Source organism: Galdieria sulphuraria, assembly GCF_000341285.1.
Source record: "Galdieria sulphuraria unplaced genomic scaffold scaf_14, whole genome shotgun sequence".
NCBI lineage: Eukaryota > Rhodophyta > Bangiophyceae > Galdieriales > Galdieriaceae > Galdieria > Galdieria sulphuraria.
This window is the reverse complement of record NW_005178461.1, coordinates 161,777-184,386: the sequence shown is the minus strand read 5'-3', so window position 1 is coordinate 184,386 and position 22,610 is coordinate 161,777. Positions and strand designations below refer to the sequence as shown.

The window sequence follows — 22,610 nt, the reverse complement described above, 5'->3', positions numbered from 1 at the left end:
AGAGAGATTGGGGTCGAGCTGAAGTTGATAGACTATAAAAAACGAATTGTTGATTGTAGAAAGAGTCCTTATGTAAGCCTTCATATACACGTAAAACCATCATGAGTCTTTTTGAGGTAAATTGCACTCTTACACTCTGTTATGTATGATGATACTCAACGTGCCAAGATATTCATAGAGAACGATGATATCGTTGAAGTAATAAAAGTTTGTAAAGGAAGAATGGATGAAACGTGCTCTCTAAAGAGCCAAAGAGCACCTTGCTCTCCAAGACAAACCCACCCTCAAGTTGTCTTTTAGTTGAGTTCTTCCAAGGCCATATGCGTATTGGTGAAAGATGCCTGTATATTTATTCTTAGAAGACTTGTTGTGATAATAAAAATTTCTTTTATGGCTTTCGTGATAACGGTACTGTGGAAAGGAGCCGCATCTAGTTGTATGATAGTTCTATATTAAAAGCTTTTGAAAGATATTATCAATAGTTGTAAAATTACGCCAAAGAGAGAACCTCATTGATCAGCAACTTACATCCAGTATCTCTCAAAACAATGGTTTGATAAGCCCTTCTTTCCACAACACGTATCAAAAACAAAGTTCATTCTATCATTCGTGTCATTCTCAACTTGTAAGTCAGCAATCAAAGTCTTCTGAAAAGTCTTGTTTGAGGAAAAGTCTGTTTTATATCTCTACCAACTAACGTCTTGTCTTAACTTTTCATCTCTGCTGTTCTCCTAAATATGGCTTAAAGTCTTCTGGAATATCTTCCAATGTTATAAAATCAATGAACGATGGAGCATTAGATGTGCTGGCTTCATTCTTTCTTATTGGAGTGACATACAAAATACATATTCGGTCTCTATAGCATTGGCCATTACTGTCTGTTACTTCAAAATCTATTATAGTATCCGACTCATCTCGAATAGTCGATACTTGATAGTCGGACTGACCAAAAAGTGCTTTTAGTAAAGAAGCGAGATGTGAACTTTCAGGTGATCCAAACAAGTGCTCCATTCGAGCAAAGTCTCTGCTGTGTTCTGGAATAGATGAAATAGAAGCTTGAAAAAGGTACAATGTCCAATATCTAACCTTCCATTCGACATAAGCAAAATCGAACAGAGAATAATTCGTCATAAACCGGACCCAACAGGTATTCGTTATTTTCGATGCAAAAAAAAATAAAACTGCTTTCCATCAAATCTTATCCACTTCCTACTTTCCAGGTTTATCGTTTGCAAACAGGCTCTTGAACTAAGTTCAAGTTTTGGACATTTGCAAGGCACCACAGGAAAAAGAGCTGCTCAAAATGGTCACCCTTTTCTATTCCTTCCGACGTTCGGAAACTGTTTGATAGTTCAATAAGATGATCTTAACTGAAAAAACAGTTGAAAAAGTGTCAAAAAGAATGTTACGTGCCATGCTGTTGTAAAAACGTAAGAGTCCGTTCTTCATAGTAATGAACAGACCACGCTCACGATAGGCACCATCACATACATACAGTTCCATAGGATATCCTTCAAGAAACAACTGACGACGCAATCGATAAAACTCAGCTTTGTCTTTCAACAAGTCGACGTAATCTTTATATTTCTGTTTGATTTCTGGGTAGTCATAATTTCTAAAAACTCCAGTCAATTGCTCAAAATTGGCATCTGGTTGTCGTGATGCTATTATTCGCGCTATTATTCTAGGAACCAATTCTGTAAGTTGAACAAAATCTGGCAAATATTGACAAAGAAGAGTTGGATAATTATTTAAATTTTTGCCGCAGTTCAAACTCTTCCGAATCTAATGGCCCCATATAATACTTGACGGTTGTAAACTACCGGTAAACTTATCTTCAAATTCACGATATTGCGAGCAAGCGATAAGAATTCTGCAAGAAAACTACCAAAGTTAACAGAGAGATTGATATAAAAAGAGAACAGTTTCTTATTGTACTCATCACTTCCATTTTCGTGTAAAACCAAAAAAAGTCGAGCCAAATGTTTTTTGTATTTCCTCGTTTTCAGGTCAAAATATATAATATTTTTGAAGAGGCGCGCCATTCAAAGAATCATAGCTTGATGCATGCATTAAAACTGGGCATCTCATCTAGAATATATCTACATTCATAAAAAGTAACATTTTCAAGTAAAGTGAAGTTACTTGCGAGGTACTCTTAACATCATTTAACCATAGAGCAATGTTTTCAATATACTGAAGGGGAACCCTACAATACTTGAAAACATCGGGGTGAGGTACAGATCTATGCTCTTCTCTAGACCACCTGCGGCTGAGAGAACAATCTGCTTGGGTCGAAAGTTGAAACTATTTTCACCAAAACCTTCAATGAGACTATGCCACTTCTTAATAAACTCTCGTCACAACAAAATTCTGGAGATTTTGCCTGCAAGTCGTTCTACTGAAAAATCATAGGTGAACTTTTTAGGAATAACCAGCTGTGTAATATCTGCGCAACGTTAAAGACTTCTCCCCATTTCTACTTTTTCTCCAACAATCGAGGCTACGGTTTTGAGTCTACAATTTTCTGAGAAGTCAGATAAACCCATTCGCCAAAAGTTACTATGCTTTTTTGGTCAATCTTAAACCTGCCAGGTAGAAATATCTCAAAGTCAACAAAGCTTCCAACGACACTATCACAACTCTATGTGATTCCAGAAAGCAAGAAGCCTCCATATATACAGTTGCACGCAAACCAATATCTACTCTTTATTTCAAAAGAACTGAAAAAATAATCTATCTATCTGTGGTTGTGCAGCATATTTCAATAAAAGGCGAATCATGATCTTATCAAGACTTGTTCTAAGCTTCAAAAGACTTCCGTTGCTATTAGGAGTTCGAGCAGACTGTCATTTTTTTTATGTACGTTGGCAGCATGGGATAGGACTCTAGAGTTTGCTGTTCTATGTTGAAAACTATTGTTTGACCAACCTCGATGAATTATTGCAGCTGTGTAAAAACAGAATCTTCCAACTTATCGATTTGTCCACTGGCGTTTTCCTTTTCAGGATGGGTATATATTTGGTTTTAAAGTTTCTGTCTTATAACTTCATACTTGATATCCTGTTTATGTGCAAGGAATCACCAGTTGATTATCATAAAGGATGCTTTCTCTACGACTCAAACCTGTTGCTTGAATCAATGTAGTTCCTCGTCCAGGAAAAAGCGTAGAGTTGTCCTTTTCCTTCTATTCTTTTTGAGAAGACTGATTGAGTGCACAGAACAGAAAGGGACCTTCAGATGGCTACCAGCAACTGGTTAGCTGCAGTCTTTTAAAAAATAACTTGAATAAAGTGGGAGACTTTCGAAAAACACCCAAATAGGAATCCCAATTTCGTCCTAGTCTTCATTTAGTAACCAAAGTCAGACAACTATGTATGCGCACAATTCGTTTCAAGGGACATATTATGTGCTTTGGAAAAGCATATGACAAAATGATTTGAGAGAAAACAGCTCAGATAGGATGAATATAGCTCGTTTGCAGCTTTCAGTCATGGAATAGGTACTTTGTCGTGCATAATACTCAACTTGAACAACATTTGCTAGAATATTGTGAATTAAAGATTGTTCATTTGGAAAATGCTTATGTGCTGACTATGTTACATTCATATACACATCAAAGGATACTTTATTTTCAGGGACAAGCCATTTCTAAATGAGACTGCAGTTCTGGTTGAATTCCATTAGTGCCAATAATGTCGTCCTGAGTGTTGCTCAAGAAAGTTACTAAAGAATTTTGTTTCTAGTTTCAAATAAATAAATATGGTGATTGGATATATAAATGTACACCAGAAAGAACTGCATACCGAACAGCTTTTTTAGACTTGGTTATTTCGGATTCTATTGTGATACATTCAAATCTCATTTGTTCATATGTTGCGGAAAATCATGGAGCACCTTATATTGGGAGATATTAATCTATTCGAAACTATCAGTAACTACTGTTACTTTTCTTCAACGGCACAACTGGAAAACTAAACAATTTGTTTCAAACTTCAAATAACTAAACTATAAAAAGATGAACCATTTAGTCAATATGAAAGTCAAGTCGACAAATGGAAAAATCATTCGACTAGTCAAGCCCAGAATGAGCTCTTCAAGAGTATAAAGTTGATAAGGAATTCTTGATATCAATACTCCACAAAAGCAAAAACTGAACACGTCATTTCAAGTTGCCTAAGACAAATACTTTGCTTCTCTTTTCTGATAATTTGTCGTCATTTGACAAACTGCCACAAAACGCGATGGCAACCCATCTCTTAAAAAAGCAAGTCTACAACGTTCTTTCCCTTCTATGACACAAAATGTAAATATTCAAAGCTCCTGAGATGCATTCTTCACAATCCACAGCGGCGCCCTTATATATCTTTCTGTGAAGACTTGATACTGATTTGTCCTCATCTCGTTCACTTATATAAAAACAATCCTGATGTGGCTGTACAACTTGATAAATAAAATGTTTAGTTGCTTGTATATTTATTATGTATATGACAACTATTTCTAAACAAACTTATACAAGGTATACAATCAAACAAGGCTCATTCACAATTTTTAAACCATTAGATGGTTGTTGATTCCCTGTAAAGAAGAGAGACTTGCAAAAATAAATTACAAATATCCCAAAAAGTTTATAATTCTCGTCCTTTTGTACAATCGGGTCACAATATTATATTCGAGAACCCTCATTACTATATCCACTAGGGATACCGCAGTGACCTTCTTTGGAGGTATGAGGCTTATTCTCTTCATTTGGTTCTTCTTCAACTCCTTTCCAAGAACGATGTCTCAAAAATGCTGCAGTACTAGTAGAAGAAATATCATACGCTATCAAATCACGATTCATACTAAACTCGCTTAAAGCATTCGCAGTAGTTTCTTCATAAAACTTATCGATATCTTCATTCTCATCATCTGGCATTTGCTTCCTGGCAACAAAAGGCCTAGACAAAGTATCTTGAAAGTCATGAATTGAACCAATATCCGTGAAATAAAGACGAGAATCCAAAGCTAGTTCCAACTCCGCCATAGTAAGGATCGGCTTCATGTAACTCTTTGAATCTAGAAAGGCACTTTCTGGACAACCAACTAAAACGAATACTTCAATTTCCGGAAAGTTACCAAGTTTCGTGGGAGTAGGCTTCCCAACATTTAAAAGATACCATTCCATTTCAAACTGGTTCAACAACTATAGAAAAAAATTGAGTTAGCAAAAATATTTCAAAACATAACTTGTGTCCGTCGATCTTAGTGAAGATAAGTCAATCAAACTGAGAATCTTCGTGGTTTCGACAACTTCATGTTGGCAACGGGAACGGGAGAAACAAAGATTGAAGAACTTGGTCTCTCTAGCTGAATGTTGCCTGTTGTCGAATAGAAAACAAAACTTACCACTTCACAGCGCTCTATTGCATCTAATACACCCTTTGTAGCAATAGCACTGACAACAATTCCAAAAACATGAGACTTTTGAGCCTTTGAAATAAGAGCTAGTCTTCTTTTCAACGTTGTTGTAGCATTTAAGTTTGCAGGAAACCAGTTATTCGTACTGTCATCATAGCAATCCAAAACAAACGGGTACAGGGATAGAGAGGCTCGCAAAAAAGAAGAAGACGAAGTACTTCCTAACCGCACAAACTGAAGCTGCTCTGTTGGGATAGATAGATCCAATTCAAACTCCAGATGACCAATTGAATACTTTCTACAATGAGTTTCAGTTTTGGAGTCGGTTTCCACTGTGTTCAAGTCACTTGTTGTAGGTGAAGACTTGCGCAGATAAACCGGAATGATAGTCTTTTCATTTATGTGAGTCTTCAGGAAACTGAATAATATACACCTTAAATGCGCGTAGTACGACTCAAATAAAACAATTAAATGGGATGCAGGATTCTGCTTTACAAAACCAACCAATTTTTGTAAATGAAATAAGCTTCTCTTCTCAAATACATAACTTCAAAGTACAATAGCTTAGCTGTTGTTTTAAAACAAACGCATAAACTTACTAGACTGGCAAATCTCTTGTTGGGCTCAAACAGGAGTGCCCATAGTGAACCACCGCATCGGCAGCAACATGTTGAGCAGCAACGACATCAACACAGCAAGGTGCATAAGCTGTGTCTCCTAAAACATAAAAATCTGCTTTGGTTTGTCTTTCCAATTCGTCAACCACTTTGGGTGCCTCGCTTAGAAGGTGATCTGGAAACTGCAGGCAAACTTTCTGAAAGTGGTTGTCTCTTATGAACCTAACAGTTGCTTCCAAGTCATATTGTTCCATCAGCTGGTCCTTCAACTCTTCGTGTGTTGCCATGACTCTGAAAAGACATTGTGCATAGCTGAAGAATCGCCGCTCAAACAGAACGACGGCCCATTTCACAACAAATATTTTTTGTTATAGAACGATAAAGAGTTTCATTTTGCATTTGAGAGAATCTTAAACAAGCTTACAAAGACAGATGAAAACACTCTACAATATTATTATACATTCAGAAAATTTTAGAAATAATAGCGAGAGCTATGCCGTGACTATCAGAGTGTTTTCATGATACAAAGACTCCTTGCCCAAAAGTTGTTGGTTTTATATCAACTTTATACAAAAAATAATATCGTCCGTAGACCAAAATTTCTACAAATACTGTGTTGATATATCGGTAAGTTGTGATAGTTATAAGTGAAAAATTCGAATGAATCAGTCTTTGAAAGTTACCTATATCATACAGAAGGAAAAGTTCATCTCTCTAAAAGCAACGATATGGGAAGATTCTACACAGCAGTTTCTATCTCTGGTTACACCTCTCGTACTCCACAAACGTGACAACAAATATTTGGCAATATTCGTCTACCAGAATGGGAAACCAAAGCAAATAGTCTCACTCCAAATAGCATACAAGACAGTTGACAATATGATCCTTTACAGATTATAACTTAACAGGAAAGCTAGAGAAAGGAACTTTCCAGAGACACTTTAGAACAATTTTAGTGAAACTATGCAAGACCAATCCTATATCAAGAAATCACTACATATATATTTTCCGGCAATGATGAACTTCTTTCCAGCTTTTCTGCAAAACGAAGTAAGATTATGCCAAAATAAAGTTGTCAGTTCCAACGAAAGTGCGATGAGAGACCATTCATCTCAATTTATCATTGTTGTGTTACACTTTCGAGATAACTTTTTTGGCGTCCAACTGGATGGAGACGTTACTAAAGACAGCTAAGAATTTTCTGGTCAATGTTACTGCCAGGCAAAGTTATGAAGAAGCCTGTTTCCATTTGAAATATTGTGTAGAGAGACTCAATCCAGAGGAGCTTTGTATTTTAGAGAAGGACCCCAGCTTGGATAAGAGTTACATCAATTTTGTGAACGTTGCGGAGTGCCAAAGTTTTGCTATTTCAGTGTTTGTCATACCAACTGGTCTCAAATTGCCCCTTCATGATCATGTAGGTACGAGTTTGTTCTCCAGTCACACTGTGAATGCCTTCATGTTTGCATAGGAATGACTGTGATAACCAAGGTACTTTGGGGTGAGTTGGATGTGGATTCGTTTGACTTTATTGAAAAGGATAAATTTGTATGTCACCACAGTAAGTTCCAGTTTCTTCATAGTATGAGTGTTGAGAGTTGCGTTGATAGTGGGTGGAGAGGGTGTGCAGTATCCCTCCTTTACGATGAGAGCAGGGGACTGTCAACTATTCTATCCCTTTAAAGCCAATCTTCATGAGTTCAAAGCAAGAAGAAGATGTGCTATAGTGGACTTCATGTGGCCTCCATATAATCCTGCAGAGGATAGAGACTGTCACTATTTCATGTCACAACCACACTTAGGATTGAGGAGAAATGATACCGAAACTGAAAAATTAGTTTACTTGCAACGTATTCCTTGTCCTTCTTACTTTTATACACAAGAAGTTCTTTATCGTGGACCTCCATTGGATCTTCGTTATCTTTAAGAGATCGATCACCGAAAGCCAACAATGAATTGCTTGGATTTGGATTTTTATGGAAGTGCGAGTCGAATATTACGAAAATAAAACAAACTCCAAAGACGAATATATGGAAGGAACAAACGGTAACCCTATTCCCGAATATATAGAGGCCTTTATAACACATGAAGACCTCGACTGCGATAAAGTGTCGCCTCTACAGTTCCTGACAAGCTTACGTATGAGGGGATTGTGCCATCCTATTATACAACACCCTTACTTTGTCAACCTGGCCAAAGGTACTCTACCTAATGTCCCGCTTGCTCTTTTAGACTTTGCATTACAAAAGATGAAACTTTGTGAACACTTTCACGGAACAACGAACGACCATATTGAAAGCGGCTGTACGACAATTATTCCTTCTACAGGAGATAATGTTTCAGACCCTTTATCAAGACTCGTTCATCTGGACCAGATGCGATCAGCTCCTGCGGGAGTGGCACACGACGTTCTTTTGAAAAGATTTCTTGCAGAATTGGAAAGGGAAGTGGAGGAACCTCTGATAGAGCTTGTCACCCACAAGTTAACCAGAACTAAGAACTTGGGTCCTCGTCTATCCGAAATATGTAGATTGGGAAATATACCCTTTGTGATTGGAGTATTGTGTTGCAAAGTACCGCCTGTTATTAGTGAAATCTACAAGTTAATAATAGAAGCAATAGAAAACAACACAAACCTGCCTCTGCGAGCTTATTTCTTTTTCCGATATTGTATTGAAGTAGAGTCTGTTCTTCTTGGAGTTTTAGAGAGACTTGCTGAAGAAAATCTGACGTCTTCCCAAACTAGAATAGACGCGGCAAAGGGTTACTGGGCATCCTTGAATATTGTTTTCACATACTTCATGGAAATGTATGATCGTTCGTCACAGTTTCCACCGAAAAGGACGCTTTCTACAATGGAATACTTAACAACTCGATTGTATAGACCACTTACTCAGGAAATTGTATATGAAGAAGATGAAGCTTCGGAGGAAACTGATTCGGAATCCAACTTTGAGGCATCTCTTGCACAGAAAGGTTGTGAACAAGCACCCAGTTCGTACTGCAGTATGAGTCCATCATCGGAAAACTCTAATGAACTGGATGATGATTATGCCAATCTGTCATTGCCGAGGAATATTCTCGATGTCGAGTCGGAATATAGAAAAGCTTCTGCTGTGATGAAACTTTACTATGGAGAGGAAGCTCCATTAGAAGAAGATTTGCGTCGACTTTCTTTGAATGTGTAAATTTACCATTCCGAAGAGTTAGCAACACGTCACGCGGATATTTTGTAGATAGCTTTACTTTTAATGACTGGAGAAGAGTAAATATTTGTTATAAATATTATTCTGAGAGAAACAGACTTTATTAGACGCAAGTTAACCCAATTTCTTGTCTTCTTTCCTTCCACTCCCAGTGCTCGCTTTGGAAACCTTTGAAAAGAATCCTACCAAATAATATACAAGGAATCGCACGAACATTAAGTTTATCCATCTCTTTGCAACAGAAACAAACCAAAGGTAGTTTCTAGATCTTCTTTTGTCTTGTTCCATTCTTTTCGAGTAGGGCGCATAAATACTAGGCCAGGTCGTTTGGCTCCTTTCTTCTATAGAAATGTCACGAGAAGTTTTTGTTACTCCTTTCTGTGACGCCCATTCGATATCTTTTCGATTCTTGCCAACTTCTACTGCCTTTATGGACGACATGGGAACTGACATAGCAACTTGGGAACTTTCAGGAGGTTTTACTTCGTTAGATGGGCTTGAAGCTTCTAAACTCGATAAGGAAGAATGCGACTCTGAGATTTTGTGAACACGTTCGAACAAGTAGTCCACTGGAGTTTCATCTCCTATAAGATAAGGTGCTTTCAAAGCAGTGTCTTTTCTTGTGTTGTTCCCAGGCAGTTCCTTTATCGATTCTTCTCGGTTGTTATATTCGAAAATATTTGTTATTGCTTTGTTACTTCGTAACTTATTTTCAAACTGTGTTCTTAGTACAGCAATTTCCTGCTCGAAACGAAAGCGTCTTTTGTATGCTCCAGGAATAGAACAAGCTGCTCTTTGCGTACTAGATGGGAGTAACAAGCATCTTTTACCAATTCTCTTTTGATTCAATAATAATTTCTTATTCTGGTTCCAAATAAAGGGTCTAGTAAAGGTAAGGTTTACTGACATGGGAGCTGCAGGATGAGATGTTATTTTTCATAAGCAAAAATGGGATATCATTTTCTCATTTGGATTGTTGGTTGATGATATACTTTGCAACTTTGGTCATAGTATTATTGAAAAAGCTTACAAAGTTGGCAATACAATATGCATTCATCACTAACAGATTAAAGAGTTGAAAACTTTGGCTCATTTTTACTTACATTCATGATTGACTTAAGTCTTTCTATTGATGATTATTTGATTCATCCAAACTTTAATACGGAAAGTCACAAATAGAATTTTGAAAAATTTTTGTAGAGTTTCAAGAAGAAATATGGATCGCATATGGAAACGAGTTGTAACGATACTAAGCATAATTCTCGCCACATTCACTACTAGTAGTACTATGGTTATCTATAACAAGTGGCTTCTTAGGTAGAATAAAAGAGTTTGTAATTTATAGATAACTCACACCTGTGCTTATATAGTGACTGTCAGTTGGAACAAGCCCCGTGTAACAAGTGGTGAGTTAAACAGGCCAAAAAAGATGATACATTGAGAGTTTGTTCTTTAGGAATTTTCCGTTTCCACTCTTAGTGACAGCAAGTCATATGGGCTTCATATCACTCTCCTTAGGACTTGTGTTTCGCTTCACAAACTGGTGTGAAAAGCCTTCCGTTCCAAAAAGGTTATACTACCTATTTGTAGTCCCATATTCCATACTGGTGGCACTTGTAAGTATTCATCATATTCTAGTTGTAGTTGCTGACGATTATGTTGTATAGGACATTACACTATCCAATTCAGGGTTTCTTTATTTGGAAGCCTCTTTTGTGGAAATGATAAAGTCTTCTATGCCAGCTTCTGTTTTGTTGTTTTCGGTTGTTTTTGGACTTGAAGTTGTATCTGCCCGTCTTATTATTGTTGTTTCTTTGATTTCTGTAGGTCTTGCCTTATCAAGCTATGGAGAGGTGAACTTTCAGCTTACTGGCTTCTCTTTGGAGTTAATTGCAGTCTTAATTGGGTCATTGCGCTTAGTCTATGCTCAGTATTTACTTCATGGGAAGGACGATGATGACTTGACAACTAATCAAGAGATGACTGGTGTATCCATTTCCAGTCCGCATCGTTTGAAAACACTTCAGTTGTTATATTATCAAACCAGTATTGCATTTTCGTTTTTAATCATTCCAGCTTTGTTTTCAATTATTTCTCAATACCACAAGTTTCAAGTACCTAATGAAACTGTGTATCTTATTTCTACTTGTCTTATTATTCTATCGGGTGCTATCATAGCGCTAGCATTGAATATTTGTGACCTCTTGATGGTTTCGTATACTTCTGCATTGACCTGCACTGTCGTTGGGACTATTAAAACTGCCGTTGTTGTGGGAGCTTCTTGGTTGGTATTTCGAAATGCTGTTTCTTATCTCAACATCTTGGGTTATATGATCTGCTTACTTGGAGTTATTTTGTATAATTGGATTAAATATCAAAAGATGAAACAGAAAGAGTTGGAAAAGGAGAACAATAATAATCTTGAAGCGGACAGAGTCAATGATCCAGAAACGACCGAATTTATCGTACAATCGGAAGAACAAGCTACTTGATATATCGGAAATTATAACTGCAAACATTGGTTAATATCTTTCATAGGAAACATTCGCATCTCGATGTATCATTTTACCAGAACTTGTTACTAATCCAACAGTTTTACAGACGCACTTGTGTTGTTGTAACCACTCTTGAATACGACTGGCTGCCTGAGGCTCGACAATGAGAGCAAAACCCATTCCCATATTGAATGTACGATACATTTCGTGATTGGAAACAGTTCCTAACTGCTGCAACCATCGAAATTCAGGTAAAACAGGTAAAGGATCGATTATTTCGAATCCTATTTTGCCTGGTTGCAACCTTAAAAAGTTAGTTAGGCCACCTCCAGTTATATGAACTGCTCCATGGATACTAGAAAAATTACATGGATTCTGCGTTCGCTGGCAACTTTCAAATAATTCTACAATTGGGTCAACATAAATTTGGGTTGGATTCAACAAAACTTCTCCAACTGTTGGCTTTTCATCTTTGGTCGTTTCAAAGCGTTCAATATGAGAAAATTCATCGTTGGCCACATTCATATCAATATGTTCACCAAGAGTCACATTTTTATCTCTTATGATGGAACGAACAAGAGAATATCCTAAGAAATAGTTGAAAATATAAAAGAAAAGTCGATCATTCTAACCGTTGGAATGGAAACCTGTCGAAGGGAAACCAAGTATCCAGTCTCCGGGAGCACAATCATCACCCGTGATTTGAAGATCCTTTGGAACCCAACCCAGAGCTGTACCACTCATATCCAATTCTTTTACAAGATCAGGAAGCGTTGCTGTTTCACCTCCACAAAGACTGACTCTTCCCTAATATTCACATAACAAGTTTATCATACGAAAATATTTTTTCAAGAGCATAATAGTACCTTCATACAAGCAACTGCTAATGAATTTCCTAAAGAAGCCCAAGTTTCTGGATTAGCTTTGGGTACAGCTATATAATCTACAAACGCAATGGGTTCTGCACCAACACAAAGCAAATCGTTCACGTTCATTGCGACACAATCTATGGCAACTGTATCATAATAGTCAAGTTCTGCAGCAATGGACAATTTACTTCCAACGCCATCGGTTGTTAGTGCCAATAACTTGTCTCCAAATTCTATCAAACCAGCAAACTGACCACTTTTACTGGTTAAACGTCCGTATTTCCTATCTTGACGGGGATCCTTTCCATTCGTAGCACTTTTAAAACGACTGATCAAAGCTCCAACACTTGAAGACTCCAAATCAATATCGACACCCGACCTAGCATAAGTCCAAGAAGACGAAGGTGGTTCCGTAGAAGAAGAGACTTGTACAGGTCTTTTCACTGTATAAATACTTTTTTGTTGCTTTTTATTTCCCCACTTTTTAAAAAGTATATTATTATGCTTTTGAAGAATGATTTGGTTCTGTTTGTGCTGTGGTGTAAACGAAGCATATTGAAAACCCATCGCAACAGAAAAAAGGAATTTCTATCGATACCAACGATACAAATCATCTTTCTTTGTTGTGGGATATTCTCATATACTTTCATCAGAGCATTTTCCTAGATAGCAAGTAGGAGATAAATTCGAGCAACAACTCAGATAGTATCTCTATCTCAGAATGATATACAATGACAAATGGGCTTTATTGTAGCAAGTTACCAACATCATATACTCCGAGCTGAAGACCTGTTGGATACAGCATGAGAGTGATGAGAGATATTTTCAAGCTACATATTGATCGAACAGAGGATTATTCAATAGGCAAATAGAAAGAGACCCAAAAAGCATAAGAGAGCATTCATTCGCCATGGACACTGGAAGTGACCAAACCTCTTGTCACATCTGGAAAAGCTTGAAACAGTTTAGGAAACAAGGGCTTTATTAGACTTTATCCAATACGAAAAGACTCGAAAATAATCGTTGTTCCAAATTGCTTAGAAAATAGAAGCGACTTGTCGTTCTTCCGTAATATTATCGAATAAGGTAAAATTTATATTCCGGAGATTAGAAATAATCCCGATGAGTGATCTTAGCGCTTGTTTTTGCTCACCTATTCAGTTGCATAACAATCCCTTATTCGATAAGAGAAAAGAGTTTTTTTGGAAGGAAAGTTTATACAATAGAAGATACTTTCCTGTTCATACCATTCAAAACTCTTGTCACACCTTGTACTATTACTGGTTTCTCCCGCTGTTCAGTGAAAACAACTCGAGACAATCCCTTGTACCGTTGGTGTTTAAACTCTCCGTAAGAATGTCGGGAACCAACAAGAGAAAGAAAAAGAGTAATAACCATTCGCAGAATTCGAAAAGTTCCGAGAAAAAGAAAGAGTCGAAAAACATAGAGTTTCGTGGACCCCTGTCAGAGGCATATTACGACTCAGATAAGCTCAACAACGACCTTGTGTACTCTGATATTGCTAATACCGACAAAAAGAATGCCAACAAAGATAGAGTTGAGAGTTCTTCTTCTAAACTGGGTTCAATAACTTCCAACACAACTAAAGATTTGTCATATGGAGACGATGCAAGCCCCCATAAGCCCTCTCCAGATTTCCAAATAGCTGAAGATTCTATCAAAAGTCTTACAGAGAACTTTAAGAAGAGACGAGATCAATTTGTTCAGAACCTAGAAAAGGATCCAAACTATGGTTTGAAACGTATTGATGAAGACGACTCTTACGATTGGGCAGCAGCTTTGATTGGTAGAGGACGCGCGAATAAGAAAGGATTCTTTCTTTTACCTTATCTACAAAGTGGCCATATTGTATGTTTAGTAGTAGTGTTGCTTTGTACCTTTGTGTACTATCCTGGGTTTTACTTGACAGAGCTTCCGGAATCTACCAGAGAAGTTCTCAGAAAGTCCTTGGCAATTGTCTTTTCTGTGAATGGCATACTTGCTGGATACGCCGGTTGGGAAGCCAAGAGAAGAAATCAACCCATTGTGCTATGGATAATCAAGTGCATGTTGTTAGGAGGACTTGCACTGAACGAACTACAACAAAATGTACCACTTACTATGAAGACTCCAAAACAGGACTCTCTTTTACCAACAAGTATTAATAGAAAATAAAAAGTTAACAAGCTGAAGATTTCTCTTGCTGTTTCCATTCTGAAAGTATTGCAGACCCTACCCATTCTCTTTCAATATTATAAGATTGTACAATACGACATAAATGTCTTCCTCCTCTATATCGTCCTACTTCTATCTCAAATGTAATTCCGATTGGAAGTGACTTTGGAACAAATACAAATATATCACAAGGCAATAGAAATAAATATCTGTCCTTCTCGTATTTGCCAAGTGCTGGAAATTCATATACATCATTTCCAAACAAAAGATTATTCTGTGAATGATCATTCAAGTAAAACTTTCTTCCTACTGTTGAATCATAATGACTGCCTATCCGTGATATCTTCCACCAACTACAGTCTCCTATCAGTTGGCTTTCTCTCTTACGAACTGCCCTTCTTTCCCCTTTCAGTCCTTTTTGAATATTCAGTTTGGCACAAGGATCTACAGACTGGGCATTTTTTAGTGGCAAATTCCTTCGTACAGTAAGGTTATTGATATTAGATGGCTCCGATTTCCACTAGGACGAAAATTCAATTATGCTTTTTGACACAAGATAGATATGACTCCTACCTCACTTTCACATGTAACAGAATAACAAGGGAAACTGGAAGACTGGATTGTAACTCCTCTTCCTTTCCAAACTCCCAACAATGCTTCCATTTCTAGAGAATCCAACGAATGCAATCCATTTCTTTCATCGTTGCCAAACCATATACAAATATTGCGCAAAGTCTGTGAAAAAATAAAAAATATAACAGCGGTTCTCTAAAAACGCACTTACATCATGCTTTTCATATTCCAACTCTATTATTGTCAGTGACTCATGAACAAATCCAAAAAATAAACACAAGGTTTCATCCTGTTTAGAGTCTATCCAAGAAAAGGCATCCAAATTTGGAGATATAACAAGAGATTGCAAAAAAACTCTCTCAGTTACTTGACAGTAGCCTCTCTGCTCTGAGGTTGAGCAATGAATATCAAACGCATATTTCATGTTGTCACCAGAATGTATATCAAATGAGCATGCAAATTTGTGCAATAAGATGCCTTGTGCATTATAAATATATTTCCAACCATAAAACTTGCGAAGACTAAAGATATCCAACAGCTTGTGATAATCTGTCCATTCTATAACGTCAGGTGCCTCCTTTGTTGTCTCATTATTGTCCGCTACAAGACGAAAAGGTGACAACAAGTTTGACATATTTTCAACAACATAGGCTCCATTCTCTTGTGCTAAGTTTTGGTATCTCCGTATTGCTTCTGGATCCAGCGGTTCAAAAATATCTCCATAACTGACAAATTCTTCTTCACAAGGCTCCAACGTTGAAAGATTAGCTAAAAATTCTTCCATACTAACAGCATGGGAGTAATTATCCGAAGGACCTTTCAGACTGTGAGGCAAAGGTCCATCATTATTTGGTTGAAAGTTGTGGTCTTCCCAAGCGCGCGTCCACTCACCTAGATCCCCTTCAAAAGTGAATGCCTCGTGTGGAATAACAAACGTTTCGTCTCTAGATATATTATCGTCCTCTAGTTGTGAGACACTTTCGTGGGAACAACACTCTAGTCTTCCTCGTCTGGATGCACAGATATTCAAGTGTACGTGACCCCGCTGCAAACCACTTGTTTCACTCTTCGTATGGCATATAACAGTTTTAAACGTATTTCCAACATAAAATAAATTCACAAAAAGGATCGAAGAGGAATATAACATCATTTTAGGCAGAAAGCATTCTTTAACACTTTTTTCAACCCAAATCTCCACATTTTAGTTGAAACATTATTTTTCGTAGATGAAGTATCGTTGTAAGTAGCTTGAACATAACCAAAAGTCATAAACAATGAGGCAATATTAATGGTTATCCACTCGAAATTGTATAACCTGCAGAATTCTCGCTCTTCAGTCAAGTTGCAAATAGTTTTACGGGATAGAACTCATACTAGAGAGATTACTTTGCGAATTGTTTATTTCATGGAAGAATTCAACTAGTTATCACTTTCGTTTGTATAAAACTACAAAAGAGTTTTGCTAATTTAAGCTATTACAAGTGGACTGTCAACTAGAGTGGGGTTCCTGTCTTTCAGGCTGTCATACTTTCACTATCTAAGGAGTTTACAAACCGTTTATGGACTTTAACAAAGGACGAACTTGAGGGTACCTTGAAGCTCTATCAACTAACTGCCAGCGGAAAACAAGTCTATTGAGAAGACAAAACTGTAGAATAGGACTTTTAACCATATTGACACGTATTCTAAGTTGTGTCTATTTCGCCTCCTCAGAGATATTAAGAACGTTCTTCCAGAGTGATTGTGGAGCTGTTTTATGGTTCTCTATGAGTAATAGAATACTGTAAGACAAGAAGAGCGGTCCTCATTCTATTCTACTAGTAGTGTCTAATCAAGTGAACTTGACAAGACTGAAGCGTTTATGCAGAACAGGGTAAAAGTTTAGTGAATGACTATTCTCTTATTCAGAAACTCCGTGGTCGTTAAGTAGAAATTTGCCATTGTGAGGACTATAATACGTTTCCCTACAATTAAGACAAGTCTGTTATAATATAAGAATGAAATAATTATCGATTATGTATAGAAGAGAACAAGAGAAGAACAAGGAGGAACCGGTAAATTTTCTAGAAACATGCCGAATGGTAAGTCCAAATGTCATTACAGGAACTCCGTTTCATTTAGTCCATTAGACAAAAGCTTTAAAAGTTCTCTTATATTAGCTGTCTCATGTTTTCGAGAATTATTTTTGCAGTGTTGTTATGATGGAATTTCTGCGGAAGCTCGTGGAATACGAAAAAGTAGATTCTAACTCGGAGCCTGAGGTCCGAACACTTAGAAGAGGTCGTTTAGGTTTTTGGCATCTTTTCTTTCAGTCAGTGTCTATGATTTCGCCCGCCGGGGCTATGGCTGCAACTATGACAAGTTCCGCCAACTATGCCTGGGGCGCTTTGCCTTTCACATACTTGTTAGCAATTATTGCCGGTACTCTTCTTATGAATACAACAGTGTGGTATTCAATGAAAGTTGCATCGTCTGGAGGTTACTATGCGTATGTCTTTGCAGCAGTGGGCCCTAGGTGGGGTGTTATTTGTGGAATGATGTTTATTCTGGCATATTTCAATGTTGTTACTAACGGAATCTTGTTTGTCGGTGGAGTTTTCTTTCCTGGTTTTGTCAAGACAATGACTGAAGTAACGTATGCAGAAAAAGCTTGGATAGGTATTATGTTTGGCTTTATTCTTCTTATTTATACATTGGCCTTCCTTGGAATTCGTGTTTCTCTTGATTATGCCTTAGTGATTGGTACATTTGAGCTGGTCTTTATGTTTGCATGTACACTTGTAGTGGTTATTAAAGTTGGTTCGAAGAATACTGGAGAAGTGTTTCATCCTTCTTTAGCTCGTACACGAGCAGATATTGCTATTGCTGCGTTGCTTTCTTTTTTTTCTATCTCTGGATATTCTGCCGTGGCATTTCTTGGAGAGGAAGTGAAGAATCCTCGTCGTCAAATACCCATAGCTGTCATATTGGCCTATTCTACTGTAGCATTGTTGTTCTTCTTTATGTCTTATGGTTTGACTGTGGGTTGGGGTTATAAGGACATGTCTCATTTTGCTGCTTCGTTTGTTCCTGGTGTTATTGTGTTCAAGCGTTATTTGACTGCTGTTATTGGTTGGTTTATGGTTGTTTTTATTTTCAATGCCATGTTTCTTGGTGCTTTAGCTCCTTTGAATAGCTGTGCTAGAATTATTTTTTCTTTTGCCAGAGAAGGTTTGGTTTTTCCGAAAATTTTTGCCGTTGTTGATAGGAAGCAAAATCCAGTAGTATCGACAGCAGTGGTAGCTTTCCTTGCGACTATTGTAGCTCTTATTGCAGGACTTGCAATGGGTCCTTTTGATGGTTTTATTATGCTTGTGACAACTGCATCATTAGCTCTTTATGTCGGACATATTATTGCAAACCTTACTCTTGGTATCTTTTATTATAGACAGAAACAACTTAATTGGTTTTTCCATGTAGTTGTTCCAGTTGTTGCATCTATTCTTGTTGGCTTTAGTATATTTTTCACTATGTATCCTTATGATCCTGTTACATTAGCTTGTCCGATATGGACTGGAGTTTGGTTGATATTGTCCATTATTGGAGGTTACTTGACTCCACGTGACCGCTTAGACGCTGCTCAACGTCGCTTTGAACGAGTGCAAGATCTTATGGGTGCAACATATGTCAAAGTAGAAGGTGCTGCACAGTTTGATATGAGTGGAAGCAAGAATGAACCGGAGTTGTCAGTTGAAGCTGATGACTCTCATAGAAACAGTGAAGGAGGGGGTGGTTCTTCCAAATACGTCGACGATGAACTTGTTACAGCAACAGCAAAATAAGTTCATATCTACGATATTCTAGAATTTGTGTTTTTTTTATATTGAATGAAAGTATTTGCTTGCTGCTTTTGATGATGTCTTTCATGTTATTTTCACAACTCAATCATTTGGCATCACGAATAGGGTTTTCAAGAGAACCCCATTGAGAATCACATTCATCCATCCTTTCCGAAGTCCTACCAAGCCTATTGGATAAGAGATTATGTTGTCGTTCCTTTGTAGTAGTTCTGGTGGTGCGTTGTTTTCTTCGAAACAGTCTTCTTTTGTATACGATAAAAAGAGTAATCGAGGTCCTGGGTCCTGTTTTCATCAACGCTTCGTGAGGAGAAACAATGTTCTTGTCATCTTTCCAGAAGCCAGTGACTCCGTCTCTTCACCACTTCCTTTAAGAGATAGCAGTCAGAAACCAACTTCCGATAAGAACAGTTCAAAGATGTATCCTACCAACAGTACAACAACAGCTTCGTCCAAGGAAAATGTCAAGTCCAATCAAACGCATCGATCTTTTGGAACTACTCAAACAGGAACCAAGTTTGTATCTTCAGGGGGTGCTGTAAATCCCTGTGTTATTAAAGTTGTCGGAGTTGGTGGTGGTGGAAGTAATGCTGTGAATCGAATGTGTGGAATGGTTGAAGGAGTTGAATTTTGGTGTATCAACACTGACGCTCAGGCTCTTTCACGTGTGAAAACGAGCAACTCTGTAACAATAGGGAGCGAAATTACTAGGGGATTGGGTGCTGGTGGGAAACCTGAAGTTGGTAGACAGGCAGCAGAAGAGTCTCAGGCTGCAATAAGCTCAGCAGTTCAAGGTGGAGATCTTGTGTTTGTTACAGCGGGCATGGGAGGTGGAACAGGTTCAGGTGCAGCGCCTATTGTTGCCAAAATAGCCAAAGAACAAGGTTGTCTTACTGTTGGAGTTGTGACGAAACCTTTTAGCTTTGAGGGAAGAAGGAGAATGCAACAGGCAGAGGAGGCAATCGAGGCTTTAAGGAAAGAAGTGGATACTTTGATTGTAGTTTCCAATGACAAGCTACTTGAAATTGTCCCCGAGAATACTGCCTTAGAAAAGGCTTTTTCTGTAGCAGATGATATCTTAAGACAAGGAGTAGTTGGAATCTCAGAAATTATCGTTCGTCCAGGTCTAATTAATGTTGACTTTGCCGATGTTCGTTCTATTATGGCAGATGCAGGTTCAGCTTTGATGGGAATTGGAAGCGGTTCAGGCAAATCCCGTGCCAAAGATGCCGCAGTTGCTGCCATTTCTTCTCCATTACTTGACTTTCCAATTGAGCGTGCAAAAGGAATTGTTTTTAACATTACAGGCGGAAATGATATGACGCTACACGAAATAAACGCAGCCGCCGAAGTTATTTACGAAGCAGTGGACTTGAATGCAAACATAATATTTGGTGCTTTGGTCGATGATAGTATGGAAAATGAATTATCCATTACTGTCATTGCTACTGGTTTTCCGCAGCCCTCTGATAGTGCATCATCATCTATGACACAAAAAGCATCTGCTGTTGACGTGACATCTTTCATTCAAGGAAGTGCGAGTCCTCGTTCATCTACTTCATCTTCTTCATCAGTAGCCTCACATGTAACTAAACCCAAGCGTGACATTCCAGATTTTTTACGAAGGTTTCAACAAGAAAATAAATGATTTGAATTGGGCTGGGATGGTATAGTTAAGTTTCTCTATATCACGAAACCCAATCGATTGCAGGGCAAATAACCCACGAGAGAGATGCATGATATTCCCATACAATCATTATTTTTGTTCTTCTCATTAACCAAGATTCAAAGAACCCATTAAGCGGTTTTCCAAAAGCCATTGTTGCACTTGAGAAGCAAAACCTAAGCCTGCAAGATTTATCTCCGTCAACATGGGACAATTTTCGATTAATTTGTATATAATCTCTTCCGAAAGTTGTTTGCAGCTAAACAAATTCGCCACTTTCAGATTGGATGAAGCTACTTCAACAACTCGAAGATTTCTACAACCAGAAAGATGCAAATTTTGTAATGCATTATCATAAATATGACAATATTCAAGAGATGTGCACTGCGAGAGGTTGATAGTAGTAAATCTCAAGTTCCTATCAAGATGGAACCAATTTATGTTCTTACACTGCGTCAAAGTCAAGCAGTGTTCGTCATCTCTGGACTCATTTCCTTTAGGAACATGATTAATCACCAAAGCTCCAGATATTCTTTTGCAACGAGATGCCTTCAACCGAATAACACCATTTTCTATGGCAAATTTTATAGCCGCAGTTGTTACTCGTGTCGAGTCTGAAATATCCAATTCTTTCAGATGCGGTTTAAGTCGTTTCACACTTTGTTTCACAAACTCGTCGTCCACAGTTGAACATCCTCCTAACTTCAAGCCACAAAGATTCGGACAGTTATCCCGAAGTATCCATATGTCACCAGGTTGTACAGGTAGTCCACCAACATCGACCTTCTTCAAAGTCGCGGAACGAAGTCCTCGCATCACAACGGAAGCAACTTCAGGGAATCTTTCCACCCTAAATATAAGTATTAGCAATTGCATATTTGGTACCAAGAGGCAAGCTTTTACCAAGGCCAGTTTCGGAATGAAAGCACTTCCACGTAAGAAAAAAAACGAACAAGCGAAAGAATCTGACGACCAGTGGGGATACTGATCCGTTTCAACACTTGAATTACTTAATACAGGTACACTTACTGAAAATACTGCTTCAAAGACTTTCCAAGAAGAAGTACGTGAATTTTCTTCACTAGTTGTCTTACCACATAGCGCCAACGACGACAAACCTACCTAACGTTGAGAAATTGTTTCTAGGGTAGTCCAAAGCATACTGAAGCTATGTAGCAAAGGTGAACAGTGTCTAACTTATTGAATATGAACAACAATAAATCATCACTAAGTGAAGCAAATGGATCATCGTGTTCCATGAACGATTGGCACAAAGAAAAATGGCGCCTTTTCATTTTCTTCTTTGAGACATGAGTCATCCAGACAATGAGGTAAGACAAGGAATGAATTCTGAAGAAGTAATGAGTTATACTATTTAGAATGTGTTGATGCTGTTCAAAAAACTTGATGCTCAAGTTGCCTGTTTAAGTGAAACTTTGAAGGAGATAATAGATATCTTACAAGAGCCAAGACAGAATAAACCAACACCCTTGACTAAGAAAACTCGGCCTGGTCCGAAACCGAAGGTCCGAAGTCCTCCTTATTTCAAAGGCAACGAGTTGAAAAGCATTTGTAAGAGAGCCTAAAACAAATGGAACAACAATGGCAAAAGAAAGGTCTTCATGACAGTCATCTTTCTTTTGTTCCTTTACGGAACATAGTAAATGCAAAATAATTTGTAATATCTTTTTGTCTATGTTGATTGAGATATTCTTTTCAATTTACTATGAACATAGTATGAAGAACAGTATTCGAACTTTATCATTTTTTCAC

At 37.7% G+C, this 22,610-nt stretch overlaps 14 protein-coding genes across 15 annotated transcripts; 7 read left to right on the top strand and 7 right to left on the bottom strand.

The window, feature by feature from the left end:
* Positions 1-662: 662 nt before the first annotated feature.
* On the bottom strand, positions 663-1,216 carry Gasu_21240 (uncharacterized protein). The gene has a single exon (XM_005707130.1). The coding sequence runs from the start codon at positions 1,129-1,131 to the stop codon at positions 715-717; it is 417 nt and encodes a 138-aa protein (XP_005707187.1). The 5' UTR covers positions 1,132-1,216; the 3' UTR covers positions 663-714.
* Positions 1,217-1,235: 19 nt separating this feature from the next.
* Positions 1,236-2,656, bottom strand: Gasu_21230 (uncharacterized protein). The gene is made up of 3 exons (XM_005707129.1): positions 2,198-2,656; positions 1,824-2,091; positions 1,236-1,785 (listed from the first exon to the last, which is right to left on the bottom strand). The coding sequence occupies exons 2-3, from the start codon at positions 2,043-2,045 to the stop codon at positions 1,318-1,320; spliced, it is 690 nt and encodes a 229-aa protein (XP_005707186.1). The 5' UTR covers positions 2,046-2,091; positions 2,198-2,656; the 3' UTR covers positions 1,236-1,317.
* A 1,759-nt stretch (positions 2,657-4,415) lies between these two features.
* Positions 4,416-6,396, bottom strand: Gasu_21220 (diphthamide synthesis DPH2 family). Its single transcript, XM_005707128.1, has 3 exons — positions 6,000-6,396; positions 5,389-5,947; positions 4,416-5,185 (listed from the first exon to the last, which is right to left on the bottom strand). Exons 1-3 carry the CDS (start codon positions 6,302-6,304, stop codon positions 4,667-4,669), a joined length of 1,383 nt encoding a protein of 460 aa, XP_005707185.1. The 5' UTR covers positions 6,305-6,396; the 3' UTR covers positions 4,416-4,666.
* Positions 6,397-6,546: 150 nt separating this feature from the next.
* Gasu_21210 (uncharacterized protein) lies at positions 6,547-6,971 on the top strand. The gene has a single exon (XM_005707127.1). The coding sequence runs from the start codon at positions 6,678-6,680 to the stop codon at positions 6,915-6,917; it is 240 nt and encodes a 79-aa protein (XP_005707184.1). The 5' UTR covers positions 6,547-6,677; the 3' UTR covers positions 6,918-6,971.
* Positions 6,972-7,026: 55 nt separating this feature from the next.
* Gasu_21200 (cysteamine dioxygenase) lies at positions 7,027-7,971 on the top strand. Its single transcript, XM_005707126.1, has 3 exons — positions 7,027-7,438; positions 7,489-7,578; positions 7,628-7,971. The coding sequence occupies exons 1-3, from the start codon at positions 7,186-7,188 to the stop codon at positions 7,942-7,944; spliced, it is 660 nt and encodes a 219-aa protein (XP_005707183.1). The 5' UTR covers positions 7,027-7,185; the 3' UTR covers positions 7,945-7,971.
* Positions 7,972-7,976: 5 nt separating this feature from the next.
* Gasu_21190 (uncharacterized protein) lies at positions 7,977-9,302 on the top strand. The gene has a single exon (XM_005707125.1). It carries the CDS (start codon positions 7,994-7,996, stop codon positions 9,203-9,205), a length of 1,212 nt encoding a protein of 403 aa, XP_005707182.1. The 5' UTR covers positions 7,977-7,993; the 3' UTR covers positions 9,206-9,302.
* A 5-nt stretch (positions 9,303-9,307) lies between these two features.
* On the bottom strand, positions 9,308-10,186 carry Gasu_21180 (uncharacterized protein). Its single transcript, XM_005707124.1, has one exon. The coding sequence runs from the start codon at positions 10,130-10,132 to the stop codon at positions 9,338-9,340; it is 795 nt and encodes a 264-aa protein (XP_005707181.1). The 5' UTR covers positions 10,133-10,186; the 3' UTR covers positions 9,308-9,337.
* A 140-nt stretch (positions 10,187-10,326) lies between these two features.
* Gasu_21170 (solute carrier, DMT family) lies at positions 10,327-11,661 on the top strand. Its single transcript, XM_005707123.1, has 5 exons — positions 10,327-10,540; positions 10,594-10,629; positions 10,680-10,839; positions 10,891-11,548; positions 11,605-11,661. The coding sequence occupies exons 1-5, from the start codon at positions 10,440-10,442 to the stop codon at positions 11,637-11,639; spliced, it is 990 nt and encodes a 329-aa protein (XP_005707180.1). The 5' UTR covers positions 10,327-10,439; the 3' UTR covers positions 11,640-11,661.
* Positions 11,662-11,665: 4 nt separating this feature from the next.
* Positions 11,666-13,196, bottom strand: Gasu_21160 (phosphoribosylformylglycinamidine cyclo-ligase). Of its 2 annotated transcripts, XM_005707122.1 has the most exons (3): positions 12,585-13,196; positions 12,351-12,525; positions 11,666-12,305 (listed from the first exon to the last, which is right to left on the bottom strand). In XM_005707122.1, the coding sequence occupies exons 1-3, from the start codon at positions 13,152-13,154 to the stop codon at positions 11,746-11,748; spliced, it is 1,305 nt and encodes a 434-aa protein (XP_005707179.1). In that variant the 5' UTR covers positions 13,155-13,196; the 3' UTR covers positions 11,666-11,745. The 2 variants fall into 2 exon arrangements, with proteins under 2 accessions (XP_005707179.1, XP_005707178.1); XM_005707121.1 differs by having other exon boundaries at positions 12,256-12,525.
* Positions 13,197-13,676: 480 nt separating this feature from the next.
* Gasu_21150 (uncharacterized protein) lies at positions 13,677-14,881 on the top strand. The gene has a single exon (XM_005707120.1). The coding sequence runs from the start codon at positions 13,710-13,712 to the stop codon at positions 14,760-14,762; it is 1,053 nt and encodes a 350-aa protein (XP_005707177.1). The 5' UTR covers positions 13,677-13,709; the 3' UTR covers positions 14,763-14,881.
* Positions 14,882-14,895: 14 nt separating this feature from the next.
* Positions 14,896-16,546, bottom strand: Gasu_21140 (uncharacterized protein). The gene is made up of 4 exons (XM_005707119.1): positions 15,547-16,546; positions 15,336-15,497; positions 15,150-15,282; positions 14,896-15,105 (listed from the first exon to the last, which is right to left on the bottom strand). The coding sequence occupies exons 1-4, from the start codon at positions 16,480-16,482 to the stop codon at positions 15,080-15,082; spliced, it is 1,257 nt and encodes a 418-aa protein (XP_005707176.1). The 5' UTR covers positions 16,483-16,546; the 3' UTR covers positions 14,896-15,079.
* Positions 16,547-17,396: 850 nt separating this feature from the next.
* On the top strand, positions 17,397-19,241 carry Gasu_21130 (amino acid permease, APC family). Its single transcript, XM_005707118.1, has 3 exons — positions 17,397-17,416; positions 17,465-17,572; positions 17,625-19,241. The coding sequence occupies exons 1-3, from the start codon at positions 17,407-17,409 to the stop codon at positions 19,154-19,156; spliced, it is 1,650 nt and encodes a 549-aa protein (XP_005707175.1). The 5' UTR covers positions 17,397-17,406; the 3' UTR covers positions 19,157-19,241.
* Positions 19,242-19,276: 35 nt separating this feature from the next.
* Positions 19,277-20,911, top strand: Gasu_21120 (cell division protein FtsZ). Its single transcript, XM_005707117.1, has one exon. The coding sequence runs from the start codon at positions 19,359-19,361 to the stop codon at positions 20,817-20,819; it is 1,461 nt and encodes a 486-aa protein (XP_005707174.1). The 5' UTR covers positions 19,277-19,358; the 3' UTR covers positions 20,820-20,911.
* Positions 20,912-20,915: 4 nt separating this feature from the next.
* On the bottom strand, positions 20,916-22,116 carry Gasu_21110 (uncharacterized protein). Its single transcript, XM_005707116.1, has 4 exons — positions 22,001-22,116; positions 21,867-21,955; positions 21,741-21,821; positions 20,916-21,687 (listed from the first exon to the last, which is right to left on the bottom strand). The coding sequence occupies exons 1-4, from the start codon at positions 22,094-22,096 to the stop codon at positions 20,946-20,948; spliced, it is 1,008 nt and encodes a 335-aa protein (XP_005707173.1). The 5' UTR covers positions 22,097-22,116; the 3' UTR covers positions 20,916-20,945.
* Positions 22,117-22,610: the final 494 nt, after the last annotated feature.